The following is a 12,788-nucleotide window of genomic DNA, read 5'->3' as shown; positions in this document are numbered from 1 at the left end:
CGGCCGTGAGCTCTGGTGGATCATTGAATTTGATCGGTTTTCAAATAACATTTGGTGGCTGAAGCAGCCTGAAGGAACTCGGGTTGTCGGTTGTAAACAGGGTTTGTTATCAGCTTTCTGAACATCACTGGCGTAGATTGGACTTCCATTATTCTCGCGGCGAGGAGCGGAGTATGCTCAGGTTAATTCCCGATCTAGCAAGTCTGTACATTTTGGAAAAGTTTGATGTTTCAGGTGCCTGCGAGTTTGCTTGGGTGTGAGTGTGCATGTAGATTATTTTATGGTACACGTTTAATATGCTTTATTTGCACTAATTATTGTTTGGAGTTTGTAGAATTATGTTAGTATTTAAACAAATATCTAATCTTACTGACAGATGGATGGTCTTACACCCGGGACCCTGGACGGAGGGGCCGTTAGGGGATTAGAATGCTCTAATAATGTAGTGGGATAACTGAAAGGCAGATTAGGGCCCTACAGGACAGACAATGTCTTCATAATGTCCAGAAGTCACAGACTGACGAATATTTAGCATGCAGGCCAGTCCAGAGGTTTAAATAAAGCATTTATGCATTTGATCTGAGATAACTGCTCAATCATCCCTGAGCCCCACACACCACACACACTCACACACACTCCTGCCCTAATAAAGAGCATGGAATGAGAGAAGGCATGTAACTGTACACCAGATGTACACTGGAAAGCGGATACGCAGGTCGGGCCACTACTATTGGGTCTACAGCCGGGTTCTGGTTACTGAGCATTGTGTCCAGCCCACATCATTGAGGAGGACAAGAGTGAGGAGCAGGATAAAGACAGCCCTGGACCAAACAGCGTCTGGATTACAGTCCCTCTAAAAGGGTCTCTGGCACACGGGCAGGTCAGAAAGGAGAATCGGGACACATGAACAAGGCACCTTGTCACCAGAACGTGGTCAGGCAGAGGTAGCACCGTCCTGCCTGGTCATCCTGGCAGCGAAAGGGATGCTGACGCACCGGTCAGGTCCGCTTCTCGTTGAAATCACAGACGGGGAACCATCGATCTAAAGATGTATCTGTTTAAGGGACGGGGACACGGATCAGTCCTGCAGCTAATCACCAGGGAGATATGAATAGAAAGAAAGGACCAGGAAGAGAAAGCGAAGAGCACCAGGTCTGTAAATGAGGAGACGTGACGAGGGAATTGGCTTGAATCGGGAGTCCACCGTAGAAACTGGACTTCTATAATCTGGTAGAAAGAGGGGGGACGAGGAGGCCGACGGGGAGAAACAGCCGGTCGGATAAAGTGACGTCAGTGGCCTGCTGGATTGAGGTGTTGAGTCGTGCTGATTTTAATCTGAGCTGATTAAGGAACAGAAGGAAAAAAGCGCTCCTGTCGAGAGACGGGAAGATACGCTTTTACGCCCGGGAGAGACGGGGGGCAAAGTGAAAGGAGCAGAACAAGACAAAATAACCGACGACCACGCCACTATCTGAAAGAGCCGCCGCACATATCTCGAAAACAAGGACAAAGCGGGGAGATACCACAGATACGACGGCAAACTACAAAGGACTTAATACTGCTGGGGGCTCTCGAGAGAACAGAGGGGGGAAAGAGTCTTGATTCACATTCCTTCACCCCTCTCTCCCCCTCCCTACCCTTCCCAGGATCCCACTGCACTGCAGGCCACCATGCCCACTAATGGAAGCAAAGCGCTCAAGCTGCAATTTGGGCTCATCAACCACGAGAGCCGGTATCTTACCGCGGAAGCCTTCGGCTTTAAGGTGAACGCCGCCGCTCCAAGTCTGAAGAAGAAGCAGATATGGACCTTGGAGCAGGATGATCAGGTTGTCTACTTGCGCTCCCACCTGGGCCGCTACTTGGCCACTGATAAAGATGGCAAAGTCACCTGTGAGGCTGAGAGCAAAGAGAGCGACTGTCGGTTTCTGATCGTAGCGCAGTCCGATGGCCGCTGGGCTCTACAGTCGGAACCGTATCTGCGATTCTTCGGAGGCTCGGTGGACTACTTGTCCTGCTTCGCCCAGACCATTGGTGACCCTGAGCTCTGGGCGGTTCACCTGGCTTTGCATCCGCAGGCCAACCTCCTCAGCGTTGCCCGAAAACGCTACGCTCACCTGTCTGCACCTGACGGTGAGATCGCAGTGGACAGCAACATTCCCTGGGGAGTGGACGCCCTGCTCACCCTGGTATACCTGGACGGGAAGTACTGCCTGAAGACCAGCGACAGCCGCTTCTTGGGGAACGACGGCAAGCTTTCTCTGGAGAGCGGCCGGAGCACGGGCTACACCCTGGAGTTCAGGTCTGGAAAGCTGGCCTTCAAGGACTGTGAAGGGAAGTACCTGACACCCATGGGACCCACTGGTACCCTGCGTTCCGGAAGGTGCACCAAGCCTGGCAAGGATGAACTCTTTGACCTGGAGGAGAGCCACCCACAGGTGGTGTTCCAGGCAGCCAACAGCAGATTTGTCTCCATCCGACAAGGTAACAAATAAAAGCAACAACAACACCATTTATTTCTTATAGAACCCATAATCACATACAGCACGTCTCAATGGACTTTGACGGACCCTACAGTTGACAGAAAAAAGATGGGAAGGAACGTTGGGAAGGAGAGATAGAGACGGACCCCCTTTCAGTGTAGAGTGACCCTGCAGGTGGTGTCAGTACAGGGCTGGTGACGATGGTGGTAGCTGTTACGATGGTGGTAGCTGTGGTGACCCTCTGGTATGTTTCATGCTAAGTCGTCTCGTCAGCAGTTCATTGCAAGGGACCATCTGGTGGTCTCTTCATTCGTCTGTGAAAAATGCTTGCTGACCTTTTGCCATTTTTTCCCTTTTTAGGAAACATGGCATCCATGGCATTTCGTAGAAAAACACCGCACTCACATTATTTGTATGTTGCAGCTGATTATGGAATATTGACTTGTGGTTTCAACATCTGCTGCTAAACCTGGGATGTTACTTGGTATTATGATCCAGCCTGTTCATTTGACGTATAGGCAGAAAGGTTGTATACTGGTATATAATGGGAAATTGGAAAATGTCCCATTTAAAAAAGCATCCAGTGCATTGTGGGCGTCTGCTAAGATGCCATAATGTTGATGGCCCACCATTAGGCCCACGCTGGGTTCTTCTTGAGTCAGTGCTGGGAGTTCCTGCAGACTTGAGTATATCAAGATGCAGTTGTTGTTGTTTCCGTTCTGGTTCCTACAAGTGTCGCAGATCATCATGCAGACCTTTGACATGAGATGTGAGAGGAGCTGCTGTTGTGATCTGTTGCCAATAAATGTCTGCGGACCACAACGTAGGTTCAGTTTAGTGAAGGCTCAGTCCCATGCAGAATTTTTTCATCTAGCATGATCTCCATTATCTCTACCTCATTGTCCCTAGTTAGCATTGGGGTAAATCGCGGCGTTGTCTCCAGAAAGCTGGGCCTCCGGCTCATCCTCCCACTTCCTCTCTTGGCTCCTCGCGCCAACACCCACAGCCATTTGTTTTCTGTCTCCATCCCAATACAGAGATAAGACAGGGAAGGAGGAAGACGATTCTGATGAAGCCTCGCACACACAGAGATACACACTCCAACGCCGTGGCGAGCTGCAATAAATAATTGATTGGCAAGGGGGGCATTTCATTGATGGCGGAGTCGGCTTTCAGAAACGCGAGCCTTCCGCCGGCTTTCTTTATCTGAGATCCACGCGACACACCGGGGCACAATGGGGGACGCAAATCATAGATCCTCCGGGGACGGCTCACAGGCAAAAGAGCTGCACACAAAACACACAATGGGGTGTGTGAAAGTGTGTGCGGAGAGAGAGTAAGACGGGAGGGAAAGCGGCACGGTTGCTGCTACAATAGCTCGGCTATCTGACATGCTACGAGGACATGGGACAGGTTGGACCGGGCGCACCGATGAATTAGTTCCTGGTCCCCCGAGGGTGCGAGGTTCCACACTGTGTCCCCTGTTCAGCTGAAGGCACGATGGGGACAGGGGAAAACGCACTACCATGCCAAGAGAATTAGATCCTGATGAACTGGAATCATCTTTATTTTTATATTCTAGGACTATTTATGTGCTTATTTGTATGGTGAACTTTTCCATTATAAAAGTTATACATGGTGTCTGTACTGTCCACGTCCTGCCGTGACCATGTAAATTTCCTATCTCGTCTTTGCTCTAGTTATGCGTACAGTACGCCAGGGGAACCCATACACACGCGGGTTTCAGTGTTTCTGAGCAAAGTCCCCTCATTCCCGGGGACAATTAGAGGACTGATTGTCTTCTCAGTTTACGCACTTCGTCCCTGTGGATAAAATATCAATATATTGATTTTCATGATTCACGTGTTTATTCTGGATTAATATAAAAATGAACTGGCGATATATATATATATATATATATATATATATATATAAAACTCATTTACGTCTTTCCTGTCAGCTATCGTCTAGTGGCGCTTTATTTCTAAATGATCAGATTACTGATGAAGGACTTTATTGGACGGGCCAGTACTGTGTTTGTATCACTGGTCCAGGGTTGGACAGACCTGCAGGTCCTTTGGAAAAATGGAACCAACTTGGAGGCTTTTAGACGATCACCGAAACGCTTCCAGCTAATTCACTGTCAAACTTCAAATGTTCCGGGTCTCGGAGACAAGGAAAGGCACATACCAGATGGACAATTTATGCCTAATGACAGAAACATGCATGTCCTGCGCACATCCCTCTCTGCTGAAAAAAGAAAGGGGGGAAGGAGGAGATGCAATTAGGAGCAGTAATTCCAGTTAATGGAGGCGCTCGTTCATTTTGCACAGTCCTCCTCAGCGTGATGGAAGCGGCCAAGGACCATTTTTCCCTTTCCAAATTGCGCGGTGAAAGTAGCGCGGTCCCGGGTGCATTAAGGGCTTTTGCCGCCCATAAAAACACAACCCCGCTAAGGCCCTGCAGTCAGTCACCACGGAGCGGCACAAGGTGACAGAGTTCCACCAGCGCTCACGTCACGAGCGGCGAGTTGTGCCGCGGTGCGCCTTCCGCTCCGGAGAGAGAGTCGGGTAGGCCGGAGGAGAGATGCGGGGTGTCGCCTTCCCCTCCATGATTAATGAACGAGCAACTTTTAGATAATTACCGATAAACCGCTCTGGTTTGGCCAGGACAGGACCTGGTGGACAGAGCGGCCTGGATCGTTCCGTCATGGCTCTACCGACGATAAGCGCTGGTGAACATTACTTGGCAAAAAAAAAAAAGAGACTTCCTTTTGTCCACCAGGCCTGGACTGTCAATTGGACTGAAAGCCCCTCGCAGCGATCGGCCCGTCTCCCTGCTCCGCCGGTGGCTACGGTTTCCTGCCGGTAAATTGAGAAGCCGTATTGTGTATTGGGGTGAGGTCATCCTCGGCCGATCGGAGGGGAGATACGGGCGACCCCGCGGCCCGGCTCAGCTCATCCGGAGATTGCGGCGGAACGGCGTCTGGTGGTAGAAGGAGCGGGAGGGTCCTTGTTGGCTTTTGTTGCCCGGGGTATCGGCGTGGGTGGCGAATTCCCAACTCCAGCTACGAAGAGCGCCTTTCATTTCGCCGAGATGTGTTTTGCAGGCGCGGCCACATTCACACACGTCATTCCCACCGGAAAAAACGGCACGCCTGAGTGGTCGATGCTTTCAGGCCGAGCCGAGGGTCCCGCTGTGCCGAGCTAAAGCCGAGCCATCGGTCCGGCCCCCCGCCCTCCTTCTTCCTTTCTTCTCCCCTGCCCGGGGCCCGGAGCAGCCTTGGAAAGCCGCTTATTGGGCCCCGCGGCGCACGCCGAGAACCTCGAGCGAGGGATCCCGGTTGTAAAGGGATTAAGGAAACGATCGAGCGGATATTTTTGGACGTGTCTAATTCGAGCCTGAGCCGGCACGGCAACCTGTCCCTCGGCTCTCCGGCCAGCGTCACCGGGGACGCCCGGGACGATGAAGAGGTGACGGGGCTTCATCGTACCCCATTTCCCCAGGTCTTTAATGGTCTCTAAAAGCCCGACCTTCTTCCTCTCCGCTGCTTCTCGTATTGATTTGTGTCACTAAAGGCGAAACCCCGCGAGGTCCCTCTCACCTTCTCACCCGATTGATGCTGCTTTATGGAGCCGCGTACGTACGGCCTCGCTGTGCCGCGCTAACGCTGTTAGCATTCGAGTAAATACGAGTGCGACGCAGGCTTCGTCCCGGACGGTTTCAGGCCCAGAACGGAGGAACAGCTCGGCCTGCTGAGGGAGTAGACTCTTCTCCGTCTTGGCCCCTCGGTGGTGGAATGAACTTCCAGCTCAGTCACTGAGCACCTTCACACGGCAGCTCAAGACCTTCCTCTTTAGAGAAGATTTAGATGAACTTGTAACCTTCTTCTGTATAGAAACTAGAACAGAGTGAATAAAAAGATTGTATTCATAGTTGGGGGTCCTAGTGAACCAGAACTGACCACTTCATCCATGGTGACATGGAAGCACGTTGTAAGTCGCTCTGGATACGGGCGCCTGGTAAATGCTGTAGATGAGTAAACCGGGGCTGTTCAGGAAACGCCACGTTTGAGTCACGTCTCCGTACTGCGTTCTGCTCCGATTTGTCCTGTATTACCTCCTCAGGCGTCAGCATCTCAGCCAATCAGGACGATGAGACGGACCTGGAGACGTTCCAGATGGAGATCGACAGGGACAGTAAAAAGTGCATGTTCAGGACCAACGAGGGGAAGTACTGGACCCTGGTGGCCCACGGGGGCATCCAGTCCACGGCCACGGAGACGTAAGCGCGGCGGGCCCATCATGTGAATGAATGTTGGCATGTACGAGATGTTTTTACTGATTGAAACGTACATGTGGACGCGTGTCTGCTACAGAGGTGCCAACACCATGTTCCAGATCGAGTGGCTGGGCCGGCGGGTGGCGCTGCGGGCCAGTAACGGCAAGTACGTCTGCACCAAGAGGAACGGGCAGCTGGCGGCGGTCAGCGACTCTGTGGGTGAGGATCTGGTGACTTCTATCGAGCCTTCACCCCGAGCTGATCCTCGTCACCATCATCACCATCGTCTCACCTGTTCCCGCAGGCGAGGACGAGCAGCTGGTGCTGAAGCTGATCAACCGGCCCATGCTGATCCTGAGAGGCGAGAACGGCTACATCTGCCACCACAAGAACTCCAGCGCGCTCGACGCCAACCGCTCCGTCTACGACATCTTCAGCCTGAGCTTCGGCGACGGCGCCTACCGCATCAGAGGTCGGCGCCACCGACACCGCGTCCGCATGCAAGACGCCATTCGCTAATCCCATTCTGTCCATCCGCAGGCGCGGGCAGCAGGTTCTGGTTCGTGAACAGCGCCGGCCTGGTGTGCGCCGACGGGGACACGCCCGAGGACTTCTACTTCGAGTTCCTGGAGCACGGCCGCATCGCCATCAGGGGCAAGAACGGGAAGTACCTGCGCGGGGACCAGGGTGGGACCCTGAAGTGTGACGGAGAGAAGGCCGACAGCAGCTCCCTCTGGGAATACTGACCCCTGGTGGACAATCTCGGAACTTTTTATATGTGTCTGTTGATCTTCAGTGTTATTCCTGTACAGGAGAGCAATGTCAGCGATCTGGACCCATAGCACAGTGTTACTTTAGGTGCTTTATCAGACAAAGCTGTCCTAGAAGTCCGTTTATTGTCAGTTTACAGGCAAAAGCCTTGTGTGAGGTGAACCACTAAACTCAGCATCATTCTGAAATCTTTACTCTGCGTCAGTACCAAGAACGTTACACATCAGGCCTTAAACAACACCCCCCTCTTCCCAGGCCCCGCATCACCATCAACAGTGAGCTGCAGGCTGGCCAGGCACACCTAGAACCGCAAGAGCGACCCCTGACCTGCGGTGTGGCTGATGGGGCATCTGGGCGCGTCCTTCGTATAACTTTTCTCGGTGAAATTTAATAAACACGTAAAGTTTCAGTTCATTGTTGCATTCATGTAAACAGAACAAATCTCTCATCTCAGATTGTAATAAAACGAAGGTTCATCTGATCGTCTGTTTTCATCGTATTTATCGCCGCTTTTTCGTGTCTGACAGCAGGGGGCGACCCACCGCGGGCCAGACTCCGCCTCCATATCATTCATACACCAATCCAGTTTTAAAGAGGAGGGGTCACATGACGAGAAGTGGCTCCTCCCTGAGCTGCTGGTAGACCTGCAGCAGTCGCTCTGAGGAGGTTCTGGTTCCGCCGCCCAGCGCCACCGGAACCCGGGCCTGCTGCAGGGCGTCGCCGAGGGCCTGGGGAGGGGTTCAGACAACCTGTATCAGGATGTAGAAAAATAACATGGAGGTGGAGGCGGAACGTGAGGAGCCCGTTACCTCGACCCGCCGTAAAACCCGGCGCAGACTCTCCGCCCGCGGCGCCGCCGACGCCTCACGTTCTACCGACACGCCGCTCAGCAGGTCCTGCAGACACGAGACCACATGATCAGCTTTTTACTCGGCCGCATGAGAGTGAGCGAGTGTAAAGGAGTGTGCGTGCGTATGTGCGTATGAGAGAGTGTGTGCGTATGAGAGTGAGAGAGTGTGTGCATGTGTGTATGTGCGCGTGCGTGTGTATGTATGTATGCGCGTGTGTGTGTATGTATGTGCGAGTGTGTGTGTATGTATGTGCGCGTGTGTGTGTATGTATGTGCGTGTGTGTATGTGCGTGTGCGTGTGTGTATGTGCGTGTGTGCATGTGCGTGTGTACCTGCACACGACGGAGGATTGCGTGGTGAAGTCCACACACTGCTGCCATGGAGCTGCTCTCCACCTGGAGCTCCACAGCAGCCATCACGGCATCCTGGCTGCAGTCGCTCGGCGCCACCTGCAGGACACAAAGAGAGGGGACAATAAGAAATAAATAAACACATCATGAAATTTGACATGATGGTCCGTCACCTCGTTGGCAGCGAGCTGGACACAGTTTCCAGATGGACAGTGGGCGGAGACCCTAGCAGGTACCGGCTGACCCAGCAGCCAGGTCAACACGGCCGCGCCGAGACCCCCGCGTCCCGGCCCCTTCAGTCGGGACGCGAGGAGCTCGCGGGACACTTTCAGAGCTGCTCTGTAGGACCCCGGTCCGGGTTCCTGTCCTCTCTCCCCGCTCGTCACGCCTCGGCTGCGCAGGAACCTCTGGACCAAGAAGTCAGAGGAGCCGGCGGGTGACGAGGGACGGTCCAGCCGGAGTCCGTCCAGCCAGTCCACCGCGAGGGTGTTCAGCGGCAGGCCGACGCAGCTCAGCTGCGGGTTCTCCTCAGAAGAACCCCAAACCGCTCCCATGGAGAACATTAGGGAAGTGTGCACCTGCAGGGGGAGCGTGAGGTCACACGCCGTCCCCAGGGGCACGTCCACGTCGGTCCTTCGGCCCGGTTCCAGTTTCTGGAGGACGAACGAGTGAGTGACGGCGGCCGAGCGGGACACGGACTGGACCTGGACGGACAGAGACCAGCCCGGTTCCAGAACATGGGGGCTGTGGTTCTGCAGAGTGCAGCGCAGCATCAGGGCGTCTTCCTGCAGCACGCTGCTCCAGCTGGTGACACCGTGGCACGTGATCGGCCGCGCCGCCTCTCCGGCCTTCCGAGGGGACAGCAGCAGGCTGCTGACGTTCAGGACCTGGTTGAGGAGCCGGAGAACCTCCTTCCGGTCCTTCACGCTGCTTTTCAGTGAAGAAGCCCTCACCCAGACGTCCCCGATGGCCGCCAGCAGATCCTTCACTCTCTGGGCAGCCAGCGTAGAAGGAAGCCTGGCGGAGCTCCGCGCCTCCGACCCCTGCGGCAGCGTGACCTTCTGGAGCTGTCCCGTGAGGGACAGAGCCAGCAGCTCCACCACAGCACCCCCTGCTGGACAAACAGCACAAATCAAGAGGAACGCTGCAGGCTGGCTCCTCCCCACCATCACGCACGTTCTACCTTCAGCTGGCTTCCAGGTGAGGGACAGGGCCGTTACCCGGGACACGTTCAGACTGACCGGCACCTGACCCGGGGTCAGCTGCAGGGTCACCAGGTCAGCGGCGGTGCTGTAGTACAGACGGCTGCCGTCCAGACAGGCACAGGCCACAGGACCCCTCACGTCCAGCTCCCTGAAGTCCTCCACCTTCCCCTCGGAGTCAGAGTCTCTGGTCGTCACCAGCAGCACCCGTCCCTGCTGGCCAACCGCTACCAGGCCCTGGGGGCCACCGGAGGTCCCGAGGAGGACGAGCGGCTGCTCCAGGCTGTGCAGCACGCTTGGTCTGACCTTCTGCTCTGATGACCGGAGCCCACAGAGAGGGAGGCAGAGAAGGCGGCCATCAGGAAGACCACAAAGAACCGCGGGGCAGCGGAGAAGGGCCGCGTCCACCCCGAACAGCAGTCGGTAGAGCACAGGCTCCAGGTAGAGATGACCGGGCGGGTCCGTTCTTCCAGGAGCCGCGCCGTCGCTGGGGTGAACAACACACATCACCGGACTTCCCAGCTCCGCCCGGTCTCCCTGAGGAGGAACGACGAGTACGGAGCTTTCAAACAGCTTCTCCGCGCGTTTATAAAGACTGAGGACCCACGACCCGCCACGCAGGGACAGCGTGGCCAGGGTCTCCTCCGCCACGGCCTCCTCCACCACGACGAAGCAGCAGATCCCCTCGTCTCTCAGCACCGCGGCTTCTGGAGGAACCGGCAGCAGAACCGGGTCAGGACTGAAATCAGACAAATCGTACCGACACCATCAACCCCGCGTTATAAAACCGTACTCAGCGGTTTACCGAGCTCTTATACGGAATCTATGCGGCTTTTCAATTACTCACAAGTCAAATTTTCAAGGCCAAGCCCGAATAAAATGGACTGGCATAGAAGTCAATTCGATTTCCATGACTCTTCCGTAACTTCACGGAAACTTTATTTCGTATTCCTGGAAAATTCTTTTTTTCAAATTGCATAACTTTTCCAGGTTTTTAATGACGACATGTCTGCACTGCAGCAGTTGCTTTTAGTCTCGTGTATAGTGACAATAAGAAACGCGGGACAGGAAGTGACGTCATGCGTATAAAACATGAAAGATGAACAAATCGCTGGATTCACATTTTCCTCCAGAAGCTCGGCTTCACCTGGGGCCGGGTGGCAGGGTGACGCGGTGTATCCCCGCATTCTCACACAGGACATAAAACTGGTGGCGGCCAGCAGCCGGGAGCAGGAGGGTCACGGCCGAGTCGAACTGCAGCACCGCCTGGAGTCGAACAGAACGGAGTCGAGTCAGAGTCGAATCGCGCAGCGAGTCAGCGGGATTAAACAAAAAGACCAGAAACCTGCTCTTTCACGAAGTCACGTGTGTCCGTCAACTTACACACATGTTGGTTTTTTTTTTAAACGCTGCAGTCGATAAATTGCGAAAAACGCGAAATGGTTCTAAGTCTCTTTTGACTGTATACGACGTTTCAAAATAAAAGCCGAACCCCAAAGCCAACCCTGAAATCTGCGGCTTCCACAAGAGAGAAAGCTGGATGATCCGTGATGGATTTACACGCGTAATTTAACCCAAACCTGAAAGGCGCCATATTAACGTATGTTAATCCCTGTCCCTGTCTTTCCATTTGGAACTTGTATTTTGGAACGTCGCATGCCGTCGTATCGGCTGCAGTAACAGAAACGTTGACGGAGAGCGGAACATTTCTGGTAAGAGAAAATCCAGCGAAGGTCTTGTGAGCGTCGGACCTCCACCGAGAGCAGCGCGGACTCCTGGCGGCCGAAGACGAGCACCTCCCTCTCCCCGCGGGCGACCAGGACCCGCGAGTCCCGGGCCAGCAGCCGCGGCCTGCGGGCGGACACGGCGCTGCCCAGACCCGCCAGGGTCCGCACGGAGCACCGGGCCGACGCCATCGTCGCGCCGGGCGCCAGCCAATCACAACGCCCGCTCTTCTTCATCGGCGAGAAGCCGTCGGTTCGAGCTCGTCGCTGCCCACAGCGCCCCCTGTCTGTTGGGCGACGTCATCAGAGAATCATAAATCGTTTAATTATCATAAATAAATAAGAAACGCCTTCGAGGAAATTAAAGCCCACTGAGCCCAGCTGAGATAAATAAATATTAAAGCACCATGCATGGACATGCTTGTAAGAGTATCAAAAACCCTCTTATTCAAAAAATATTACAGACAAATCTAACACTTACACACGCACATGCGTACACATTGCACAAACAATACAAAAATGTAGAAATACATTTTTCTTAGTCTAGCACCTAACAATCTCCGAGCATGCTCTTCACTGACAAGTCTAAGCCTTACCAGGGCTCTTAGTTTGTAAACTCAATATTCTATAGAAATCGAACGAGAATTGCTGGTGTCTTCCTCTTGTAAGTCGCTTTGGATAAAAGCGTCTGCTAAATAAAGTAAAGTAAAGTATCAGACATGGAGACAAACACAGAGCCAAATATAGACTCATACTGACACTTGTACAGCGGTACAATGAAGTGCGCCCGACATCAGAAGGTTGTGGGTTCGAATCCTGAACAGGTCAAGGTGCCACCGGGGTCCCCTTGATCAAGGTAACGTCCCCAAACGATGCTCAGTAGGGCGATGGTTAAATGACAATCGCTTCACTTTCACATCCGATGCACGGATCATACAGGAACAAATTCAGGGTGCAGGGTATCTGTCCACCTGGGATGTTCTCACCACATGCCCACACTCTAGCGGGAAAGAAAGCAGGTTTGAATCCCGAATCGAGATGCCACTGAACAAGGTACCGGGGCAGTGGTGGCCTAGCGGTTAAGGAAGTGGCCCCGTAATCAGAAGGTTGCCGGTTCAAATCCTGAACTG

The 12,788-nt window shown here is 53.8% G+C and overlaps 2 protein-coding genes across 3 annotated transcripts; one reads left to right on the top strand and one right to left on the bottom strand.

The window, feature by feature from the left end:
- The first annotated feature begins 212 nt into the window (after positions 1-212).
- Positions 213-8,013, top strand: LOC114783357 (fascin-2-like). The gene is made up of 5 exons (XM_028968810.1): positions 213-2,481; positions 6,608-6,764; positions 6,859-6,980; positions 7,066-7,233; positions 7,302-8,013. Exons 1-5 carry the CDS (start codon positions 1,671-1,673, stop codon positions 7,505-7,507), a joined length of 1,464 nt encoding a protein of 487 aa, XP_028824643.1. The 5' UTR covers positions 213-1,670; the 3' UTR covers positions 7,508-8,013.
- On the bottom strand, positions 7,606-11,881 carry LOC114783355 (Fanconi anemia core complex-associated protein 100-like). Of its 2 annotated transcripts, XM_028968807.1 has the most exons (7): positions 11,686-11,881; positions 11,082-11,200; positions 9,916-10,673; positions 8,906-9,843; positions 8,715-8,831; positions 8,342-8,428; positions 7,606-8,260 (listed from the first exon to the last, which is right to left on the bottom strand). In XM_028968807.1, exons 1-7 carry the CDS (start codon positions 11,848-11,850, stop codon positions 8,135-8,137), a joined length of 2,310 nt encoding a protein of 769 aa, XP_028824640.1. In that variant the 5' UTR covers positions 11,851-11,881; the 3' UTR covers positions 7,606-8,134. The 2 variants fall into 2 exon arrangements, with proteins under 2 accessions (XP_028824640.1, XP_028824639.1); XM_028968806.1 differs by having other exon boundaries at positions 8,906-10,673.
- Between the last annotated feature and the right edge of the window lie 907 nt (positions 11,882-12,788).

Source organism: Denticeps clupeoides, unplaced genomic scaffold, assembly GCF_900700375.1.
Source record: "Denticeps clupeoides unplaced genomic scaffold, fDenClu1.1, whole genome shotgun sequence".
Classification (NCBI taxonomy): domain Eukaryota; kingdom Metazoa; phylum Chordata; class Actinopteri; order Clupeiformes; family Denticipitidae; genus Denticeps; species Denticeps clupeoides.
This window is presented reverse-complemented; position numbering and strand designations above follow the sequence as displayed.